A 13687-nucleotide genomic window follows, 5' to 3' on the forward strand; every position below is an offset into this window, starting at 1 on the left:
GTAAACACTCCAGTCCTGGCAGATGTGACTGTGCATTATTTATAGAGGGGTGGGAAGAGATGGTTATTCGCCAAACACGTGTATAATCACAGAGCTGGATGCCGCTCATCATAGTGATATCAGATTCTGAGGGCCCTGTTCGCAAGAGCTTACAAACTATAAAGAAGTATACACATAGGAGATATATGTGTATGTATATATATATATATATATATATATATATCTCAAGGGAGAGTGTAGAAGCAGGGTAGATGATGGGGAATATGGTAGGCTTCCCTAAAAAGATGTGTGTTTAGGGCATGCTTAAAACTGTGGGCATTCAAAAGTAGCCTGATTGTTTGGGGTAGCGCATTCCAGAAAACTGGTGCGGCTTGGGACAAATCTACCACAAGTACCAGCAAACTGTATATTCCACTGAGTCCTTGACCTCTCCACATTAGCCTTGGAGACGGTCAATGTATTTCAATCTGATTGACCGGCAGCATAGACTTTGTAGTCTTTACTCTTCTGTTCTGATTTCTCTTCTTCATGGCATTCAGGAACACAGAGGGTGAACGTCAGCACTTATTTCCTTCAGCTTGTACTTTATTCTTCTGAGCAGCTTTCAAGTACTCGTGTATCTTTTATCTGACTCTGATATTGATTTGTTTCCTAAGCCTATTGATATCTCGTAGGCTTGGGGAATTTGTAGCTCATCCCTTTCGAAGGTTATTGAATGGCAAATGGCATGAGTTGATCAGCATGATGTTGGCTGTAATGTTTAATTAGTGTATATAAAGGGGTGTCCCACTAGCGGTAACCCTTTCTGAGGTAATCAGCTGATAGCCCCTGGTCCTACTCCCCGAGTCCCATCCTGGCACCACCAGCAAACAGGAGAAGCCATGGCATGTCGGGCATTTCTCCCGCAGATGAATGTGCATTCTTGTTTTTCAAGGATGGCTCGAATCTGCAAGAAGGAGAACTGTTTGAACAGAGTGGTTTTCCATTCTGACTCATCATAAAGGGTCCTCTATTACTGTATGTCCATATGCCCTAATACAACATTTTCTTCATAGTATCCACGTACTTTAGCTCTGTGTTTGTTTCTTTGTAAGCTCGGATTCACAAGTGTTTGGTATGTGAATAATAATGTAATGGATATTTATCCTCCTTTTTTTTACCCTTATTAAGGATTTCCACTGGATAAAGCGGTCGCTTATGCAAAGCTCAGGAATCCATTTGTTATCAATGACTTAAATTTGCAGTATCATATACAAGACAGGTGAGCGTTTTTGTAACTTTTTGTATCTTTCGCTACACTCATTGTCAGAATAAATCTTTTCCAGAGAAGGAGTTGTTGGAATCGAATGAAACTTTCTCTGTGTGATTGAATCATTGATCTAAGTAAGTGACTACAGAGCCATAGGCTACTATTAGTATCTTGATTTGAAAATGCCATGAATCTGAGATGGGAATGCGCCTTTAAATCCTTTTTGCCGCCGCTTAGACATTTTTTACTGGACGTTTCAACCCCTTGGCAACATCCACTATACATGAACGGAGCCTGCTCCATACACAGTGGGTGTAACAGCCAGTCAAGATCAGAGAAAATTCTGGTCACCATTGTAAACCCCTTCAGATGCTGCTGTCAATTCTGATAGTGGAACTTAAATGCCCCAATCGAGGGAGGGGTGCTCCTGCTGTCTCTTGGACGACCCCCGCCCCTACAATGAGATTGCTGGGTGCCGTTTGGGCGTCAAGGCAACCTGGAGCCTTCTGAAGGTCCCCAGGGCCGCTATGTATTTCTGCCTATTGAGATATGCCTGTAGCACGTCTTAATATACAGCCTACAGAAATACAATATACTGCAATACTGATATCAGCAGAAAAATAAAGCTTTAATTTTTGCAAGTATCGGGGGAGAAAACAAAAAATAGCAATGTCCTCAAGGAGTTGAGGAAAAAGCCATTATGGAGCAATTCGGATCAAAGTATTTTGTTAGTGGTGTCTGAGATCATGCTGAGTAGCTTCTCTTGAAACAAATACAAGAATGTCTGTCGCTGCAGCCTGTGAGATCAGCGCCTGTGAACCACACCAAGATGGCTTATGACAGACATTTATTACACACTCTGAGAATCCATTTTTAAGAGTTTTTCATAATATGACTATAATATAGGTCCATAATATAAATTGCATGACCCATTCACTTCTTTTATAGTGTGATTAATACTTTAAAAGCTCAGACATTAGAACTGATGATGGGGATTCTCCAGCAACGCCAAGGAAGCCGGGAAGGGATTTCTCTGTCTACTCTTTCGTAGATTTGCTGCACACTTCTCCAAGTGTGCGAGATGGTTCACTAAATTTTATGTAATTTGGCTTTACATGTTTGTATTTTGCTCACAGGAGGGAAGTTTACAGGATCCTTAAAGACGAGGGGATTTTGCTTCCTCGATATGCTGTTCTTAATCGTGATCCCAACAAGCCAGATGGTATGTAACAATGTACTGTCTTTCTACCCGTCTGTCCACTGCTCCTGGACTAATGCTCTCCCGGGTTTCTCTAACCAGTGAATTTTTACTTTTTAAGGAAAGTGTAATTTTCCATGCCTATTCCAGGGCAGAGTGAAATGTGGCTTACCTTTCATGCGGTTTATTTGTGCCAAGGGGTCAATCTCACTATTGCATAGAAAAATTTCTGTTTTTCAGTGATGCCCAGGCTATGCTTCAAGGGTGTGTTCACACGTTACTGATTTGCTGCATATTTTTGTGCAGCTTTGCAGCAAATTTCACCCCTTCAGTTTTAATTTATTTGAAAAGGTGAAATCTGCTGCAAACCTGCACCAATATCTGCAGCAAATGAGCAGAGGGTTAATGTATCGTAAAAGGATACTGTCACAGACTTGTAGCCGCTTATCCCACTGAATTTTTTATTTGACCATGCCTGAATCAGCTCCTTCAAAGCTCTTATTAATGCTGTGGGATGACCCTTTCAAATCCAAATTCAAAGCGACCCTCTGGTCCTGAGCAAAGATGGCTGAAGTGCTTCCCTGACTACCTGATGCACACTATGCATTAGTTTGCATCATTAATCTAAGAGACTCGCCTCCTGGGTGCTCTCCTTAAGGAGAGATGATACCCTTCCCGATCTAAGAGACTCCACCTTCTTTATTGGCCAGTGTTGTCCATGTGAGCAGAACTGACCAGTCAGAGCAGCATGTCGTATCTTAGACTACTTATGCATACTAATGCACAATGTACATCCGGTAGTCAGAGAAGTGGTTCAGCCATCTTTGTTTGTCCAGGATTGGAGGGTCGGTGACTGGTGGGGTAACTTAATTGACATTAAAGTTGTTGGACATCAGGATATCCTTATGCAAGAAGTAGTAAGCCCATACATAGAGCACTACAGAGCAGATTCCCAGGAGATCGCAATTGTAACAAGCTGATGGGTGGTCCACTAACTCGTATTTTGAGGGTACCTGAGAGATTAGTAAATGTTTCCATCATTTATTTTCAGGCTCTGTCTGTACTTTGGAACTTGGTGAACTTTGGTATTTAACATCCTTTTGGCAGTGCAAAAGTTTAAGGAAGTCAAAATGCAGATGTTAGGATAAGATTGGTGGGGGTCACATTTTTTTTCAGTTTCCCAGGAGTGCAGGCTAAATATTTAAAAGACTGATATTTTAAGGTTTTAAGCTCCTTTATTTACTAATAAATCTAATCTTATTGCAAAGTAAAGTAGTTTAAGCACATATGTCAAGGTGTACGGATTGTAGATGTATCCTATCTCAAGTACAGTAGGAAGGGTTATAATCTTCTAAAATGTAAGAATTGGGCCTAAATGGTCACCTATTTTTACAAGAACTTATGTGATGGCCAATGTGATAACTAGAAAAGTGCCAATCGCTTTATTGACCTAAAATGGTATTTTTGTGCTAAAAATTCTGCTAAAGTGCAGGCTACTTAGGGGTCTTACTTCATTCTGATTTGCTGTCCACTGCCTCTTGTCAAGTAATGCCTTTTTTTTTAGTAACTGATAACTGAAAGTTAATAGGAAGGGTAATTGAAAAGCATCTGGTGGTTAGAACACAGTGTAGAAGATGGGTGGATAAGATTGCTGTAGTCTGCAATGTAAGATGCGGAAGTGCAAATACGGTACACAATAGTCCAAGACACAAATTATGAAAATAGGTGCTGCTGGCATAGTATTGCTGACTAGCCAAAGGCTATGTAGCATCAATATTCATGGAGAGCCAAGATAGACAAAAGCTAGAGCTCTAGCATAACTTAAACTAGGTAGCATAACAAAAATGCTAGTAGTATAGGAACAATACGAACTTTTATTGGTGACCAGCAAGTAACGTGTTTCGAAGCAGAATGCCTCTTCATCAGGCATAGACCTGATGTTGACAGTCACAAATGTTTTTTTCTGGCCACCGATTGTACCCTTTTACCTTTCTTTGGATTAGAATAGTCTGACTAAATTTATCAGAATCTATTCCATATCCAACTGTCTAGCGAAGAGGCACTTGGTCTCAAAACGTGTTACCTATTGTTCAATAATAAAACTTCATATTGTTTCTATATCACTAGCATCCTTGGTTTTCTACCTACTTTAGGTTGCATTAGAACACTAGCTTTTGTCTACCTTGGCTCTCCATGCAAAGACTCTTAGATGTGCTGTGGAAGCTTGTAAGTTATTTACTGTTACAGCTACTGAAATCACATCTACACTGCTCAGCGCTTCTTCAGTATTCTTCCTAATGCAGTTGTGTGTTTAAAAATGAGCAGAATCTGCTGTTTTCTCCTCCTTCCACCTCTCCATGCTCCTCTACAATGCTCTTTGCAAGCTGCAGTAATCCTGTAAGTGGAACGTCACAGGCAGTTACAGCCAATTGCAGACCTCAGTGATCGACTGTTTATGCCTGTGATTGAAAGCAGCAAACTGGAACATCCTATCAACAGGCTGACTGCAGCTTGGAAACCGTGCTAGCGAGGATAATAAAAAGGCGGCGCTGGAAGTGTGGGGTCCTGAGATGGGTGAGTCTAGTCTGTTTTATTGTTTTGAGGCATGAGCAGCCAGATTAAAGAGAAAAAAAACTTTTTTTGAAGACTTTTTTTTTTTGGGCCGTTTGAAGAGTGACACCCATGCTGGATGGATCCACTATTCACAATAGATGATGGCCAAAGCTCACATCCTCTTCATGCCTGCACAAGGACCTCTACACATGTTATAGAGCATGCCCAAAACACTTCCATAGAAGTCGATGATCTCTAGACTATAGGTCTTTTGGTTCATGTGACACCTATTAAGCATATCTCTGAACACTGTCAACCCTTTCCAATCCACTGTCTGATGTGTGAAGACATTCTGATTGAAGGCTGTACAGCTCCGATGTCGGAAGATGTCCGGCAGGGTATTCTTATGTATATTACTGGCCGCTCTGTTGTCGGGGGCCTCTCTGGCATGTCACATACTGCAGTACTGGATATAGCCATCAGATGGCACCATTGTATAATGGCAGAAAGAGAGAGCCCCCTAGGAAACCCTAAATTCAAAATTGCATTGCAAAGGGTTAACCCTTTCCAATCCAGTATTGGACCTTGTCCAACATTGAGATTTTCTGCATAGCTCTTATATCTGCCAAGATCTGACATGTTTCTAACAGTATGTAGGACACTAGTCCAATGTCAGAGGCTATTCTGCATTTGTATGTCACAGGAGTCTGTTATATTAATCTACATCTATTTACAGGATTATTACAACAAATTTATATAATATAATTGATCTTCCCAATGTGAAACACTCATAACTTGTGTTTTAATTTTCAAAAAATTGCTAATAAAATCATGACTGATCATTTTTATGTATTTCTCTTGAGTAATTGTAAGGGATCCACAATGCGCTTTCCCACCCAAAATAAATAAGAGCTGGGGAGTGTGCAGGTGGCGGGGAAATTGGATTGCAAATTGTTAAAGCAACCCTCCGGTCCTGGGACAGAATCTATGCAGTTGGTTTTTTATGCCGTTGTTCCTCTGATCTTCTGGTTGCGGGCCCCGGTTTCAGGCATTCAAGATGGCCAGCTCAATCCTCTAGTTGCCTAATACACACCGTTCGCAGCTTTTTGATTGGCCAGAGCAGGTGTAGTGTGTTCGTAGTCTAACACTGTGTGGATTAGATGGCCGCCGCAATCTTTTTCACTATCTTTGATGACCAATAATTGGGCCCAGAACTGGTGGATCCGAGGAACTGTGGCACAGTAGACCAACTGCAGGTATTAAAACTCTCCCCTCCGGTCCCAGGACCAAACTTTGTCAGTGTCTGGTTTTAATTGGTAAAAAAATATATAGTTGATTTGTTCGCTTTAAGTATGATTGTTTCTGGCTAAGGAAAGTCTACTCTTGTTAGAATCGTAAAACCTGCCATCCATACTAGAGCAACTTTCAGTTTAGTCAATGGCTTTTTGTACTGATTTAACTAGTATATTGAGATGAGAAGAGGGCAGACTTTTATATAAGTATTTTCTGTACAGAAGCAGTATACAAGCAAATTGTCTTGTAGAAATGCTTTCTTAATTGGATGTGATACTTTTCCATCCTAGATCTCGGTTTAACAAAACTGATTTTAACAGCAATTTTTTACAGCTGTGGAGCCGGCCATGACCCAGTATACTGCCGCGTATGGCAGCGAAATTCTATTACCCATGACCGTGTATTATCTGTATAATATCCCATAATTGTAATCATGATTGTACAAGCTTTAGAGCTGAAATGGTTAAAGCAGTTGTCCCACAAAAATATGCTAGGGAATAACTTGCTGATCGTGGGAGTTCGACCGCCAGGATTTTTACTATCCAGAGAACCGGAGTCTGCAGCCTCCCGCACATCACCCAGGACTTCAATTCAACTATCTCTGGCAACCCCATTAAAATGAATCAAGTGCCGGCGCACATGTTTGAATGGCCATTTGCAGATGGGCTATTCCTGATGAGTCCCTATACGTTTGCCTAGCTTGATTGAGTGTGCATGTTCTCAGTGGGGAAAGGGGAATAAGCCACCGTCAGACACCTCTTGGGCTGGCCTATCGGATTGATTATGTAGAAATCTAGCATGCCACAAACTCCTTTTCCCTGACATCGTCCAGGTAGAGGGTGGAAAAGTTGAGGACTCTCCCTAAGTACACATTAGATGGTTGTTCAATCCTGCCGGAATCTGCCTTTACTATCCCACTGCATTAGGGACCATTTAGACATCTTTTGAGCGATAACCGTTGTGTGCATTACACGGCAAGATGATCACTCAAACGGCAGTTTGAGTAAGGCCTCATGTCCACGGGCAAATTCGGATTTTAAATCTGCAGCGTTTTTCCTGCACGCGGATCCGCGCCCCATAGGGATGCATTAGACACCCGCAGGTAGTTAAATACCTGCGGATGTAATTTTTCCCTGCAGGCGCGGGTCCCGCGTGCAGGAAAAAATCCAGACATGCTCCATTCAGGCGCGGGTCTCCCGCAGGCTTCTATTGAAACCTATGGAAGCCGTCCGCATCCGCGGGAGACCCGCGCCTGAATTAAACTTGCCTGCTCCGGGCGATGCAGGTCTTCCTTCCTTCGCGGCCGGAAACTTCTTTCTTCGGCCCGGCGGATGTGCCCGGCGTATGCGCGCGACACGCAGCCGACGTGATGAGCGTGTCTGCCGGGCCGAAGAAAGAAGATTCGGCCGCGACGGAAGGAAGACATGCACGGACCGCTGTGGGTAAGTTTATTCTGATTTTTTTAGCATCATGTCCGCGGGGCAGGAGGGACCCGCTACAGATTCTCCATGGAGAATCCGTAGCGGGCCTGATTTTCCCCGTGGACATGAGGCCTAATAGTTTTGAGTGTTCGCTTTGCGTAAGTGTGTAAATAAAGGCTCACGCTGTATGCACAAGACAAGTGGGACTGCTGTGTTCACGGAGCGCTCAGCTGTATCCAGCTGAGCGCTCCGAGCAGGGCATACAGAAGACAGCAGAGCCGCTTGTCTTCTGTATACAGCTGTTTTCTTCTCGGAGCTCTCAACTGGTATCCAGCTGAGTGCTCCGAGTGGGGTATGCAGAGCACAGCTGGAGTGCTGTCTTCTGCATACTCCGGCTGTGTTCTCCGAGCGGGATATCAGCTGAAACAATAGACATTGATAAGGCTCATTGTTCTCTTTCAGCTAACGAAAACTGCACGATGTCCATGCAGTTAGATCCAACGATTCTCGCTCAAAAGACTCGATTTTTGAGCAAGAATTTCTGGTTCTAAATGGGCCTATAGAGGAGTTGTTATGGATGTGTCTGCAAGCTGGTTGTCTGTTTCCAGTAATCGGCAGAATTTCTGTTGCAGCTCTGGAATATAGTCCGGGCTTTAATTCATGTTCACTACCTGCTAAGTAATTTATGTGGATGGTATAGCTGTACACACATAACCTTACAGGTCATACAGATAAAGATACACTGTATCCTTGTGCAAGGTTTCATAACTAAACAAACAACTGACACATTCTAGCTTCAGTTTCCACGTTCTGTGCTATTTCCAGCCCGCGGGTTGCTTATTTTTACTTGTTGATGTAGAGGTTTCTCTGCATACCTTCACTGCGAGATAATGAATGCTTGTTTACTCCATACAATGAATCTCTTCATAGAGCAGATCACTAGTTATGTTCTAATCCCCTTACCTTTCTGTGGCACTCAAAAGAAACCATGCTACCTCAATTACTGTAATTTCATGGGCTTTAAAAAATCCTAGGTAATCATTGATGCATACAAAAATGAATTCAAATGTAATCCGAGTCCCAGTATAGGTCCTTATATCTAGGACAGGCACAGTCCCGTATATACGAGTGTGGGTTTGCCTGGTACTGCAGCTCAATCCCTTTCATTTGGGAGGACTGCACTGTAGTACTAGACGCACCCAAATATATGAAACGCCGCTGCCCCTTCCTTCATCCCACTAAATGAACGCCTGCAGCTCAAACAGCGATGCTATATCCCAAGGTTAGGTCATCAGGGAAGCCCCTTTTAATGATAATGAGGTACCTTACATACACCACATTTGGAAATATTGGAAGCCAAGGAGAAACCTCATACTGTATATATCTTATTTAATGTAAAGTTGGATTTGCAGAAGTAGCAGATTTTAGCGACAATCTTTATCTTGAAAAACTATTGAAAGGGCACATAAACTGCGGTACCGAACTTTTTCTTACCGCTTTGCGTCTCAAAACTTTGTTACATCTGTATATGGCCAGCTTAAAAAGGTCAGACTGGTTATTTATTCCATTTCTTTCACCCTTGTCTTTGGCCTTTAACGAGCTGTAGAATAATTACAGACACGGAAAGTGCTCTGCTGGAAGGCATCCTGTTGTATATCGCATCACCAAGGTGCCAGCTGTTTCACATTCTTTACTAAGTAGGACCAGCCATTACAGTCTTCACAATATGATGGCCGGGACATTCAGGTCATTTCATCCTCTAGTGGGACTCTTTCAACCAGTAGAGATCTGTCATCACTTGTTTCCGACTATTGAGACTGGTCATAAGATCAGAAGCGAAGGCGATAAGACAAAAAAGGCTTACATCATTGTGCTCTACATGTCAGTGGCAGTTCTCCTTGGAGAGTGCTAGTATATTCTAACGATCATTCATCCCCACACCATGTGACTAGCAGAACGCGTGCCGATGGATATGCTATAATGTCTATCTGCGCTCGTTCCGAATAGCAGAGGATTTGCAGGTAAAGAAAGGCCCTTACTTGACATTGCAGCCAGTGTTTGTTCATCACTGATGAGGTTTCCTTGCAAAGTTTCAGCAGGTAAAGCCTATAGATTGTAAAATGAAGTTATTCACTTATCATGAATTGCCTTACGGATTAGTTTCTCACAGTTTTCAAGAGTTCTGCTTACTTGCTTTGAATGGAAACCTTCAGTGTTTACTTACGGGGGATAAAATCTCGTCTCCGTAAGTTGCTGCTCACACAAATGTAAAAATCATTACATTTCTCAGAATTCTCTATTCTAAGGGTGTTTTCACACACCCGCACTAAAAACTGCATCCGCTAAACTGCGTTTTTTTTTTTCTGTTGCCGTTTGCAATCGCAAGCACCGCAATAACTCACGTGGTTTTGCCATTGTAGGTCTTTGATGGGTTTTACTTCATCCAGTGCATACAAAAAATACAAGTCCACACATCCAACAAATAAACGAAGTGTGAAGGTACATAATACGCTATGGCTGCAACACAGTAACAAACACAACTGCAAGAAAATGCATAACTGGTATTTATACTAACCGCATAACAATGTAAGGTTCTTGGTGCATAATTTGATCAAATTTGCGTAAGCTCATCCCCACACCAAGGCGAACCTTAATGGATGGGTACCTATCTCTACGGACACCTCTTCAGGCTAGTATATAGTTGTGAACCCAGATTTATGTGGAGGCTTTTTAGCCCAAAGAGAGGTGTCTGTAGAGATACGTACCCATCCACTAAAGGGGTTGTCCCGCGCCGAAACGTTTTTTTTTTTTTTTCAACCCCCTCCCCCCGTTCGGCGCGAGACAACCCCGATGCAGGGACTTAAAAAAAAAAAAACGCACAGCGCTTACCTGAATCCCCGCGCTCCGGTGACTTCTTACTTACCGGTTGAAGATGGCCGCCGGGATCTTCTCCCTCGGTGGACCGCAGGGCTTCTGTGCGGTCCATTGCCGATTCCAGCCTCCTGATTGGCTGGAATCGGCACGTGACGGGGCGGAGCTACACGGAGCCGGCATCCTGCACGAGCGGCCCCATTGAGAAAACAAGAAGACCCAGACTGCGCAAGCGCGGCTAATTTGGCCATTAGACGCCGAAAATTAGTCGGCTCCATGGAAATGAGGACGCTAGCAACGGAACAGGTAAGTGAAAAACTTCTTATAACTTCTGTATGGCTCATAATTAATGCACAATGTACATTACAAAGTGCATTAATATGGCCATACAGAAGTGTATAGACCCACTTGCTGCCGCGGGACAACCCCTTTAACATTTGCCTTGACGTGGTGGATGGGCTCACATGAATTTGATGAAATTGTGCGCTAAGAACCTTGCATCTTTACGCGGTTAGTATAAATAGCAGTTAAGCGTGTATGAGTGCTGAAGCATGTTTGTTACTGATTTACTGTATACAAACCACTCAGTGTGAATGTGCCCTAATGAGCCTTGCACTTGCGTAGCACCTATCCAGGATGGATGTTTAGCCACTAGAAGTGAAAAAAGAAATAAAACGGTTCCCAGTTAATAACTACAAGAAGAGCTTTAATAAACCGTGGGGAATCGTTATATAACCTTTTATTAGAAAAAAATTTAACTTTTCATTATAGAATAAAAAGGTCACAGACCTCATATTGTATGTAAGTGTCTATCCAGGTAAAATACAGCAGCCAACCAGCCTACACCTACAAGGCTAATGTCACGACTGGCCATTTGTGTATAGAGCAGGTAAGTCTACAGGTTTGAATTGACAAACCTCAGGGTATAGCAGGTAGAAAGAGCCTGAGTCATGATTTGATCTTGTCTAAGCACCCCCCACACCGCCACCACCCAATATCCCAAGCCATTTCTTCTTCAGCCCTTTTGATTTCTATTATCACCTGAAACAATGTGTTCTTGTTTTTCAGAATGTAATCTAATAGAAGGTGAAGATCACGTGGAGGTGAATGGGGAGATATTCCAAAAACCTTTTGTAGAGAAACCTGTTAGTGCGGAGGATCATAATGTTTACATTTACTACCCAACATCTGCCGGAGGCGGGAGCCAAAGGCTTTTCCGAAAGGTGATTTACAATATATTATGTAATATTTAATTGTACCTGTTTGGTATTTGAAAAGGTTTGTCACACCAAATTAACATGCATAGGATAGAGGATAACACTCAGGGACCCCATTCTCCTGATCTCTGGGGGTTCTAGCAATTAGATTCCCACTGATCAGGAGAAAGGGGGTCTCAAGTGTCTTGGAATGACTACAGCAGAGCGCACTTGTGAGCACTACTACTCCCATCATTTCAGCGGGACTGCTGGAGATGGACTACAAGCACTCGTTATCTATGGCCGTATCGTAGAGATGAATGGAGCTGTAAGGCGCACATGTGACCACCGTTCCATTCACACGTGGATACTCGTAGCCCCGATTCTGGGAGTCTGTGAGGTGAGGTCCCAGTGATTGGACCCTCACTGATCAAACACTTATCACCTGTCCTGTGGATAGGGGATACATTAATTTTGTGGGACAGCCACTTTTTGAGACTTTGCTCAAAATTCTACATTGACGTTTTATTTTGATAGTTTTTACTACAATGGTTACTGGGCTGTATGAGTTTGTACAGGAGGATGGAATAGATGGTTTGAGGCCTGGTAAATATTTAATCTGAAAACTATGGGTAATGGTACATGATATTATAGGAAATAGACATTAAATAACCAGCGGGGTTGTTGATCCGGGTCTTTGAGTCGGGTAGGAACTTTCAAAACGTTGATACAGGGATTATTCTGACTGCCATTATGGAGTCGGACAGGAATTATTTCCCCCAAATGGGCTAATTGGCTTCTACATCATTGTTTTTTTGTTTTTTTTTTTGCCTTCCTCTGGATCAACAAGGGGGGTGTAAACAGGCTGAACTACATGGACCTTGCCTCCCTTCAACCTAACATACTATGTTACATACATTGATGTAGACTCTAAACTGTCTCATTTGTGTACCTTGAGCACTGGAATGAGATATAACTTGAGCACTGGTCTGTAGTTCACACATCTATTACTGAGCAATCTGCTAAAGAAAACCTTTTATTATATATATGATTAAGATGAAAGCGTTTGTAACACGGCAATAGATATAGGTGAATCCTTTACTTATGTCTTCATTTTGCAAGTTGTGCAAACATCAGATTTCATATCACACTATGGTAGATTCCCCCCTTGCATGTTATACAGTTGGATTTTATGGTGATCCTCCCCCTCCCCTTTTTTTTTACTAACTTTTATTGTTCTCACCATCTCTCAGATTGGCAGTCGTAGCAGCGTGTATTCGCCTGAAAGCAGTGTGAGGAAGACTGGTGCATATATTTATGAGGAGTTTATGCCCACGGATGGCACGGATGTCAAGGTATGATATTACTGTCTTTTATCCTGAAACGAGGCAGAATTCACTGTCTGACTGTATATCAGTCACGGTGGTGGCTTGGCTTCTCACAGATGAGAAGGCAGCTGGTATGTCACCGCTGTGACTGGCACTTACTGTTTTCTTTACAACTAATGCAGGTTTATACTGTGGGGCCAGACTATGCCCACGCTGAAGCTCGGAAGTCTCCCGCATTGGATGGCAAAGTAGAAAGGGACAGCGAAGGCAAAGAAGTTCGATATCCTGTTATTTTAAACGCCAGAGAGAAACTAATAGCCTGGAAAGTGTGCCTCGCCTTCAAGGTGATCGGTCATTCTGGGGAAATGAGATGGTCTACAGCATGCCTTATCTGCGGCTCAGGGTATCACGTTTGTGCTGAGAAAGTGTCACTGTGTTGCACATGTCTGCAATTAGAAGTCCGTATAATGTTGCTGATGGTTTGTGAATGGCCTCTCAAGTGCTTCATACAGAGAACAGGGGTTGGAACTCGAGTTGCCATACCAGGCACTGCTACACCTATGACCGAGTCACAGAAG

The 13687-nt window shown here is 42.8% G+C and overlaps 1 protein-coding gene across 1 annotated transcript in view; it reads left to right on the forward strand.

Annotated features, from left to right (window-relative positions):
* The window catches only part of PPIP5K2 (diphosphoinositol pentakisphosphate kinase 2), a 97195-nt gene that overhangs the window by 25913 nt on the left and 57595 nt on the right, over positions 1 to 13687 (forward strand). The window contains exons 4-8 of the mRNA XM_066603034.1: positions 1171 to 1261; positions 2386 to 2471; positions 11654 to 11808; positions 13035 to 13136; positions 13292 to 13453. Of these exons, the coding sequence (XP_066459131.1) occupies positions 1171 to 1261; positions 2386 to 2471; positions 11654 to 11808; positions 13035 to 13136; positions 13292 to 13453 (596 nt within the window). The remainder of the gene's footprint in view (positions 1 to 1170; positions 1262 to 2385; positions 2472 to 11653; positions 11809 to 13034; positions 13137 to 13291; positions 13454 to 13687) is intronic.

This window comes from Eleutherodactylus coqui, chromosome 5 (assembly GCF_035609145.1).
Source record: "Eleutherodactylus coqui strain aEleCoq1 chromosome 5, aEleCoq1.hap1, whole genome shotgun sequence".
Taxonomy (NCBI): domain Eukaryota; kingdom Metazoa; phylum Chordata; class Amphibia; order Anura; family Eleutherodactylidae; genus Eleutherodactylus; species Eleutherodactylus coqui.